Source organism: Genypterus blacodes, unplaced genomic scaffold, assembly GCF_046128005.1.
Source record: "Genypterus blacodes isolate CSIRO-AG114 ecotype Tasmania unplaced genomic scaffold, CSIRO-AGI_Gbla_v1 ptg000015l_1, whole genome shotgun sequence".
NCBI classification, from domain to species: domain Eukaryota; kingdom Metazoa; phylum Chordata; class Actinopteri; order Ophidiiformes; family Ophidiidae; genus Genypterus; species Genypterus blacodes.
In genome coordinates this window covers 3,185,326-3,194,578 of record NW_027466829.1, presented here as the reverse complement: position 1 = coordinate 3,194,578, position 9,253 = coordinate 3,185,326, and the positions used below count along the sequence as shown (strand labels likewise).

The 9,253-nt window shown below is 41.7% G+C and overlaps 2 protein-coding genes across 2 annotated transcripts; both read right to left on the bottom strand.

Annotated features, from left to right (window-relative positions):
- Positions 1-10: 10 nt before the first annotated feature.
- Positions 11-4,065, bottom strand: LOC143016550 (intestinal mucin-like protein). Its single transcript, XM_076170942.1, has 17 exons — positions 3,924-4,065; positions 3,565-3,812; positions 3,269-3,452; positions 2,970-3,180; positions 2,688-2,863; positions 2,414-2,483; positions 2,126-2,226; positions 2,009-2,040; positions 1,727-1,904; positions 1,472-1,576; positions 1,339-1,379; positions 1,090-1,212; positions 898-1,000; positions 660-784; positions 534-573; positions 325-448; positions 11-224 (listed from the first exon to the last, which is right to left on the bottom strand). Exons 1-17 carry the CDS (start codon positions 4,063-4,065, stop codon positions 11-13), a joined length of 2,217 nt encoding a protein of 738 aa, XP_076027057.1.
- Positions 4,066-4,214: 149 nt separating this feature from the next.
- Positions 4,215-7,608, bottom strand: LOC142988468 (uncharacterized). The gene is made up of 4 exons (XM_076137655.1): positions 7,581-7,608; positions 6,163-7,420; positions 4,567-5,160; positions 4,215-4,434 (listed from the first exon to the last, which is right to left on the bottom strand). The coding sequence occupies exons 1-4, from the start codon at positions 7,606-7,608 to the stop codon at positions 4,215-4,217; spliced, it is 2,100 nt and encodes a 699-aa protein (XP_075993770.1).
- Positions 7,609-9,253: the final 1,645 nt, after the last annotated feature.

Below are 9,253 nucleotides of genomic sequence, written 5' to 3'. Positions count from 1 at the left end.
ATGACAGATTTTAGGACAACGTTAAGCTGCGCTTCTTGCGATGGAGTCGCCCAGAAGTCCTGGTGCAGGCTGTGTGGCTGCAGCCACACTCCTCGACATAGGTGTATGTGAAAGGCACCACATCACTATTCAGGCAATGCAGGTCAACGGTGCGATTGCTTGAGCGTATCTCCTTGCAGCAGGAGCAAGACTGTTCCACAGTAGCTGTGTCTAAGTCGGAGTATCTAAAGAAAGCAGATAAGAGGTAAATACAAGATAAGATAAGATTGTCTTCTGATATTTAACATTTCTGTGATGAATATACATTAGTAATATCATTCTTACTTTCTGAACGTGTTGCAGGCTCCTTCACAGTACGGCATATATACCTCCTTGTTAGACTGACAGTTATTGTGCCTAACATGTTTTGTACTGGGTACTATCTTGCAGGCCTTCTCCCTCTCCACACCTTATCCAAAGAGACATAAACTTTGTACATGAATACATTCATTCTAGTACCCTTTACCAAATTGAAGAAAAAACATCATACTCACAAATTTTGCAACAGCCACTTGCTGTTGTCTGGATTGTATCCTAAGGAGGATGAAGTCATTATTTTGCTCTTTTTTTATGTAAATCGATTTTGGAATAAAGTCAGTAGTCTGTTAAACAATACTCACTGGTTGACAGTTGCTCTGCTGGAACGGAGGACAGAGAACATGTGATAAGTAGGTTGTGAAAGTTGCACCATTCTTCACACAGCTGTAATGCTCACACTTATTCTCAGGTGGTGACCAGGTTTGTCCTGGCTGTTGGATAGATGGATAGATAAACACACACAAACAAACGCATCAGAATTCAGTGGCATAATGGCCTATCAAATATGAAGATATAAAATCACAGCCAACACAGTCCAACCTACCATCAAAAGCTGAATGGTACCATTGACATTGAGGACACATTGGGTCTGCACACACTTTCCACAACATTCAACTGACTCTGGTTCAACATATGCATATCCCTGAGAAAAGAAAGAGTTCAGTTATGTAACTACAACCTATGAGGAAAACTACTTCATAGAGTTTGGGATACTGGTGTACTTTCTCTTACCATTTCACAATCTTCTTTACATTGCATGAACACACAGATTACTTTCAGTAGACCAGAGTCTTGTTCCAGCTCTCTGCTACATGTGCAGTCCTGACATGCATTCGCAGGAACTAAAGCTCCAGGCTAGCAAATGCAAGGATGAAAGGAGTACGTTTTAGGTGTGTGTGTATACACATACTGTACATACACAGTATATACTGTATTTGAGAGAGATACGTACATATACGAAGTTATAAACAGATTTCTTACCTGATATTCAACATCCTTATGGACACAAACCTTTTTAGGCTCTAGGAAAAGGAAGGATATGAGCAAATGAATAGGATCTACCAGAAATATAATCGTTTTCATTATGTATTATAGTGTGAACACACAAATTTACCGCAAGTACGCTCTGGGCAGCATTTTCCTTCAGGGACAGTGACAAATGGCACATATCCAACTTGACAGTTCATGTCAATAGCTTTGCAAGTGTTGCTGTCACATTCTGGAGAGGAATGAGGAAAACAATAAAAAAGTGAATGATTTGGAGCCATCCTCAAGAATAGCCAACAACAGTGATAAACCAATTGTAGTTAAAGAATTAGTGATGTCCTGCAAACTAAACCGACAGCTCCATTCATGCTACATGTCTTACGGCAAACAAGGGCAAGACAGCAATGGTCCAGTGGATCAGGTTTGCTGACAATGATGAAGCCTGGAATGCTGCAGTCTATGATAGGTGGTGCTGGACACTCTTTAGGCTTGCAAGCGATCGCCTTAGTGGACTCTTCACAGATGCAGTTTTGGCAGTTGTACTCAAACCTATCATTAAACTGAAAGAATGATTCATATTGGTGTGTTTAGATGTATTGGTCGGTAAGCAAATATCATATGTTGGAATTTTAAATGTGGAAGAACATTTAAAGTCTTCACTCACCTTGCGTGGAATGCCTTCAGCATCAAGGCATCCTGTTGAAAAACTAACATTACTAACAGGGCTCATGATTGACAATGACTGAAGATAATGACTGAAGATAAAACACAGTAAACTTACCACATTTTCCCACACATTTGTCAGAGTGCTGGTTGAAGAGCATCATACCATCTGGACAAAAGCAGCCCTCAGTCGTATAGTGAATGGTGGATTCTTTGCGACTGTAATATTCAATCATCAAGTAAGACGCTTAACTTTGAAGTTGCTATCAAAAGGTGCTCCTGACAGTCAATTCAACACACCACATTTCTTCCACTAAGTACTCTTAAACCATTTATCCATGTCGCAAAAAAATACTAATGTGGAAAAAGTGTAGCGTAAATATATTTCCTTTGCATTCAAACTTACTTGTCTTCACAGGTTGGCTGTTCTATTGGGCCGCATGGTTTGTAAACTTTGTCTGATGGGCAATTACTGTCTGTTTGTGAAAAAGGAATTCAATCAAACCGGACATTATAAAATAGACAGTCTATTGTGAAATAAATATTTTTTTAAATGTGCAATTATTAAATGCAGTATTATGTGCGATTATTGAATTGTGTGTTAAATTCAGCAGACATAAACATGTGACTTTGCCTTTCTGATTCCAATATATACAGAGATATAGTAAGGGTTGACTTACTACACAATGTGGTGTGATTCCTCCAGTGCAGGCAAACCCCTGCCTGACCGCAGGAAGCAGCATAACTCTGCAAGCTTGTGCATTGTACTACTGGGTTGGCTACATTGCAGCTATCAAAAACACAACCTTCATAGAATTTGTCAGGAAGGACAACTGAATGGCATTCTTCAAAGACACTGTGGAAATTAAGCACAAATAAAAGTCGTTAAATACTCTACACAAGATATATTGCCAAAGTTATGCAAATGTATGTGAGCTAATAAAACATGTGAAAATGGGTACCTGCTCTTTAGAAGCTCACATATGGAGTCTTTCTTGCATGGAGTCAGTGTTGGTGGAGGTACAGGGCTGTTGGTGGGGGGCACAGATGGAATGTGGCAGCTGGGTTGCTTAATGTCTTTTGCAAGCCAATAGTCAGCCATCACAGGACAACTCTCCACCAACTGACCTCCAGGCAACATGCAGTCATCAGCCTGGTTGTTGTTACATGTTCCTGACCGTAGAATCAAACAATGGTAAGCATTCATTTTCAACTTCATCAGTGATTAACCAATATGGTAAATGGATGGAGATGCACTCACCACAGTGTCCTTGTGTGTTTTTACCAAAGTATTTAAATGGAAGGGTGACACTAAATCCAACTAGTCCAAATGTAACAATGGCTTGCAGGCGAGGGATCTCCAAAACCAAGTTAATGCCAGAATTTATTACTTTTACACCACTGTGTGAATAAGGTAGTTTCAAACTTACTCCATCTTTGATAGCCTAAAAATGAAGAACAAATAAAGAATTTCATCTTTCAACAAAAATGTGGCCTTCACTTTGATCAGTTTTTAAGAAGAATAAGGCATTCATATGACATGATATTGTATTTTACCTCTAACTCAGGTGCCTCAAGGAGGTTATGATTCTTAAGTGTAACAACTTCTGACTCATAGGATACAATTATAGATCGAGGACAAGAGACATCCACAGTTGGATCACAAATAACATTGTCAATATAAATTTTAAAGTGGTATCGTGGGGTAATTTCTTCCATTAAGACATAAGTACAGTTTCCTTGATAACTGTAGTAGAGCCCATCAAATGTTATGTAATGGGGGTCTCCCCAGCCTTCACACACACCTAAAAAGAGGGAAAGAAGAAAAGGTTATCACTTAAAATTCAGTTAAATGGAACAAATAAGAATACATTTTAGGCATTGGCTTTCATCCTTTGAACAATAAATAAACTTACAGTCACAATAATTATGACGGCAGCAGGTTTTCTCATCATACACAAGAACTGGTTCCTTTCCACTGGTACAAGTGATGTTCTCAAGGGGTGGACATTCATATGGAATTATTTCAACTGTAGTGTTCTCAATGCATCTTGCCATAGTACAGTTGCATATCTCAAAGGTCTGATTTTGCTGATGAAAAGGGAAAATATGAGAAATCATGTTCTACTGGGAAATGTTTAGCAGAATAATTGCAAGACAGAGTATAGACGGTAAAAAAAAAAAACAATGATGCACAGTTTAATGGGTTAGATAAATGTTTTTACCACAACACCCCAATCCGGACAGGTTGGAGTTGTGGTTGGTCCTTGAGTTGTAGTAGTGGGTCCTGTCGTAGTGGTAGTAGATTTTGTTGTGGTTGTAGTTGGCCCTTCAGTTGTAGTTGTGGTTGGTCCTTCAGTTGTAGTTGTAGATTTAATCGTAGTGGTTGGAGTTGTGGGTGGTCCTTTAGTTGTAGAAGTGGGTCCAGTTGTAGTGGTAGTAGATTTTGTTGTGGTTGTAGTTGGCCCTTCAGTTGTTGTTGTAGGTCCAGTTGTGGTGGTTGTAGTTGTGATTGGTTCTTCAGTTGTAGTAGTGGGTCCAGTCGTAGTGGTAGTAGATTTTGTTGTGGTTGTAGTTGGCCCTCCAGTTGTAGTTGTAGGTTTAATCGTAGTGGTTGTAGTTGTTGGTGGTCCAATAGTTGTAGTAGTGGGTCCAGTTTTTTGGGTTATAGTTGGCCCTTCAGTTGTAGTTGTAGGTCCAGTTGTGGTGGTTGTAGTTGTGGTTGGTTCTTCAGTTGTAGTTGTAGGTTTAATCGTAGGGGTTGGAGTTGATGGTGGTCCTTTAGTTGTAGTCGTGGGTCCAGTCGATGTGGTAGTAGATTTTCTTGTGGTTGTAGTTGGCCCTTCAGTTGTAGTGATAGGACCAGTTGTGGTGGTTGTAGTTGTGGTTGGTTCTTCAGTTGTAGTTGTAGGTTTAATCGTAGTGGTTGTAGTTGTGGGTGGTCCTTTAGTTGTAGGAGTGGGTCCAGTCGTAGTGGTAGTAGATTTTGTTGTGGTTGTAGTTGGCCCTTCAGTTGTTGTTGTAGGTCCAGTTGTGGTGGTTGTAGTTGTGGTTGGTTCTTCAGTTGTAGTTGTAGGTTTAATCGTAGGGGTTGGAGTTGATGGTGGTCCTTTAGTTGTAGTCGTGGGTCCAGTCGTAGTGGTAGTAGATTTTCTTGTGGTTGTAGTTGGCCCTTCAGTTGTAGTTGTAGGACCAGTTGTGGTGGTTGTAGTTGTGGTTGGTTCTTCAGTTGTAGTTGTAGGTTTAATCGTAGTGGTTGTAGTTGTGGGTGGTCCTTTAGTTGTAGGAGTGGGTCCAGTCGTAGTGGTAGTAGATTTTGTTGTGGTTGTAGTTGTCCCTCCAGTTGTAGTTGTAGGTTTAATCGTAGTGGTTGTAGTTGTGGGTGGTCCTTTAGTTGTAGTAGTGGGTCCAGTCGTAGTGGTAGTAGATTTTGTTGTGGTTGTAGTTGGCCCCTCAGTTGTAGTTGTAGGTTTAATCGTAATGATTGGAGCTGTGGGTGGTCCAGTAGTTGTAGTAGTGGGTCCAGTTTTTTGGGTTATAGTTGGCCCTTCAGTTGTAGTTGTAGGTCCAGTTGTGGTGGTTGTAGTTGTGGTTGGTTCTTCAGTTGTAGTTGTAGGTTTAATCGTAGGGGTTGGAGTTGATGGTGGTCCTTTAGTTGTAGAAGTGGGTCCAGTCGTAGTGGTAGTAGATTTTCTTGTGGTTGTAGTTGGCCCTTCAGTTGTAGTTGTAGGACCAGTTGTGGTGGTTGTAGTTGTGGTTGGTTCTTCAGTTGTAGTTGTAGGTTTAATTGTAGTGGTTGTAGTTGTGGGTGGTCCTTTAGTTGTAGGAGTGGGTCCAGTCGTAGTGGTAGTAGATTTTGTTGTGGTTGTAGTTGGCCCTTCAGTTGTTGTTGTAGGTCCAGTTGTGGTGGTTGTAGTTGTGGTTGGTTCTTCAGTTGTAGTTGTAGGTTTAATCGTAGTAGTTGTAGTTGTGGGTGGTCCTTTAGTTGTAGTAGTGGGTCCAGTCGTAGTGGTAGTAGATTTAGTTGTGGTTGTAGTTGGCCCTTCAGTTGTAGTTGTAGGTTTAATCGTTGTGGTTGTAGTTGTGGGTGGCCCTTCAGTTGTAGGAGTGGGTCCAGTCGTAGTGGTAGTAGATTTTGTTGTGGTTGTAGTTGGCCCTTCAGTTGTAGTTGTAGGTCCAGTTGTGATGGTTGTAGTTGTGGTTGGTTCTTCAGTTGTAGTTGTAGGTTTAATCGTAGTAGTTGTAGTTGTGGGTGGTTCTTTAGTTGTAGTAGTGGGTCCAGTTGTAGTGGTAGTAGATTTTGTTGTGGTTGTAGTTGGCCCTTCAGTTGTAGTTGTAGGTCCAGTTGTGATGGTTGTAGTTGTGGTTGGTTCTTCAGTTGTAGTTGTAGGTTTAATCGTAGTAGTTGTAGTTGTGGGTGGTTCTTTAGTTGTAGTAGTGGGTCCAGTTGTAGTGGTAGTAGATTTTGTTGTGGTTGTAGTTGGCCCTTCAGTTGTAGTTGTAGGTCCAGCTGTGGTGGTTGTAGTTGTGGTTGGTTCTTCAGTTGTAGTTGTAGGTTTAATGGTAGTGGTTGTAGTTTTGGGTGGTCCTTTAGTTGTAGGAGTGGGTCCAGTCGTAGTGGTAGTGGATTTTGTTGTGGTTGTAGTTGGCCCTTCAGTTGTAGATGTAGGTCCAGTTGTGGTGGTTGTAGTTGTGGTTGGTTCTTCAGTTGTAGTTGTAGGTTTAATCGTAGTAGTTGTAGTTGTGGGTGGTCCTTTAGTTGTAGAAGTGGGTCCAGTCGTAGTGGTAGTAGATTTAGTTGTGGTTGTAGTTGGCCCTTCAGTTGTAGTTGTAGGTTCAGTTGTGATGGTTGTAGTTGTGGTTGGTTCTTCAGTTGTAGTTGTAGGTTTAATCGTAGTGGTTGTAGTTGTGGGTGGTCCTTCAGTTGTAGGAGTGGGTCCAGTCGTAGTGGTAGTGGATTTTGTTGTGGTTGTAGTTGGCCCTTCAGTTGTAGATGTAGGTCCAGTTGTGGTGGTTGTAGTTGTGGTTGGTTCTTCAGTTGTAGTTGTAGGTTTAATCGTAGTAGTTGTAGTTGTGGGTGGTCCTTTAGTCGTAGTAGTGGGTCCAGTCGTAGTGGTAGTAGATTTTGTTGTGGTTGTAGTTGGCCCTTCAGTTGTTGTTGTAGGTCCAGTTGTGGTGGTTGTAGTTGTGGTTGGTTCTTCAGTTGTAGTTGTAGGTTTAATGGTAGTGGTTGTAGTTGTGGGTGGTCCTTTAGTTGTAGGAGTGGGTCCAGTCGTAGTGGTAGTAGATTTTGTTGTGGTTGTAGTTGGTCCTTCAGTTGTAGTTGTAGGACCAGTTGTGGTGGTTGTAGTTGTGGTTGGTTCTTCAGTTGTAGTTGTAGGTTTAATGGTAGTGGTTGTAGTTTTGGGTGGTCCTTTAGTTGTAGGAGTGGGTCCAGTCGTAGTGGTAGTAGATTTTGTTGTGGTTGTAGTTGGCCCTTCAGTTGTAGTTGTAGGTCCAGTTGTAGTGGTTGTAGTTGTTGTTGGTCCTTTAGTTGTAGTTGTGGGTTCATGACATGTACTACAGCATTTTACTCTGATTTGGTAGTTGAAACACTTCCATGGAGGTCTCTGCTGGTCCTCTTGTCTACAGATCAAACCATAACTCAAGTCACAGGAAACAACTTGATGAGTTTGTTTAACAAAGTCCTCAAAGGCCATGTCAGGAGCCCGTGTCGATCTGCATTGAATTTGTCTTCGGTTGTCGCACAGTTGTTTACCACTCTTTGTTATGTTAACATATGTTTCCCAGTCACTTTTGTCTGTCTCTCCATCTTGAACATCATACCATTCAGACCATTCACAAGTTATAAGGCAAGTAGTAGTGGGAGTCTCTCCAGTGGGTGTTGGTGTTATTGTTGTTGTAGTTGTGGTTGGTCCTTCAGTTGTAGTTGTAGGTCCAATTGTAGTGGTTGGTCCTTTAGTTGTAGTTGTAGGTTCAGTTGTAGTCGTAGTAGATTTTGTTGTGGTTGTAGTTGGCCCTTCAGTTGTAGTTGTAGGTCCAGTTGTAGTGGTTGTCATTGTGGTTGGTCCTTCAGTTGTAGTTGTAGGTCCAATCGTAGTGGTTGTAGTTGTTGGTGGTTCTTTAGTTGTAGTAGTGGGTCCAGTCGTAGTGGTAGTAGATTTTGTTGTGGTTGTAGTTGGCCCTTCAGTTGTTGTTGTAGGTCCAGTTGTGGTGGTTGTAGTTGTGGTTGGTTCTGCAGTTGTAGTTGTAGGTTTAATCGTCGTGGTTGGAGTTGTGGGTGGTCCTTTAGTTGTAGAAGTGGGTCCTGTCTTAGTGGTAGTAGATTTAGTTGTGGTTGTAGTTGGCCCTCCAGTTGTTGTTGTAGGTTTAATCGTAGTGGTTGTAGTTGTGGGTGGTCCTTTAGTTGTAGTAGTGGGTCCAGTTGTAGTGGTAGTAGATTTTGTTGTGGTTGTAGTTGGCCCTTCAGTTGTAGTTGTAGGTCCAGTTGTGGTGGTTGTAGTTGTGGTTGGTTCTTCAGTTGTAGTTGTAGGTTTAATCGTAGTGGTTGTAGTTGTGGGTGGTTCTTCAGTTGTAGGAGTTGGTCCAGTCGTAGTGGTAGTTGATTTTGTTGTGGTTGTAGTTGGCCCTTCAGTTGTAGATGTAGGTCCAGTTGTGGTGGTTGTAGTTGTGGTTGGTTCTTCAGTTGTAGTTGTAGGTTTAATCGTAGTAGTTGTAGTTGTGGGTGGTCCTTTAGTCGTAGTAGTGGGTCCAGTCATAGTGGTAGTAGATTTTGTTGTGGTTGTAGTTGGCCCTTCAGTTGTTGTTGTAGGTCCAGTTGTGGTGGTTGTAGTTGTGGTTGGTTCTTCAGTTGTAGTTGTAGGTTTAATGGTAGTGGTTGTAGTTGTGGGTGGTCCTTTAGTTGTAGGAGTGGGTCCAGTCGTAGTGGTAGTAGATTTTGTTGTGGTTGTAGTTGGCCCTTCAGTTGTAGTTGTAGGACCAGTTGTGGTGGTTGTAGTTGTGGTTGGTTCTTCAGTTGTAGTTGTAGGTTTAATCGTAGTGGTTGTAGTTGTGGGTGGTCCTTTAGTTGTAGGAGTGGGTCCAGTCGTAGTGGTAGTAGATTTTGTTGTGGTTGTAGTTGGCCCTCCAGTTGTAGTTGTAGGTTTAATCGTAGTGGTTGTAGTTGTGGGTGGTCCTTTAGTTGTAGTAGTGGGTCCAGTCGTAGTGGTAGTAGATTTTGTTGTGGTTGTAGTTGGCCCCTCAGTTG

Excerpts from the sequence above, each read along its gene's own strand:
- LOC143016550 (XM_076170942.1), bottom strand. The coding sequence starts at position 4,065 with ATGGCAAGATGCATTGAGAACACTACAGTTGAAATAATTCCATATGAA. Across the intron at positions 2,864-2,969 it reads TGTGAGCTTCTAAAGAGCAG|TGTCTTTGAAGAATGCCATT; the intron begins GTACCCATTTTC and ends TAATTTCCACAG. Across the intron at positions 1,577-1,726 it reads CTGTCTTGCCCTTGTTTGCC|AATGTGACAGCAACACTTGC; the intron begins GTAAGACATGTA and ends ATTCCTCTCCAG.
- LOC142988468 (XM_076137655.1), bottom strand. The coding sequence starts at position 7,608 with ATGGAAGTGTTTCAACTACCAAATCAGA. Across the intron at positions 5,161-6,162 it reads CCTACAACTACAACTGAAGG|AAAATCTACTACCACTACGA; the intron begins GCCAACTACAAC and ends TACAACCACAAG. Across the intron at positions 4,435-4,566 it reads CCAACTACAACCACAACAAA|TGGACCCACTTCTACAACTA; the intron begins ATCTACTACCAC and ends TACCACTACAAC.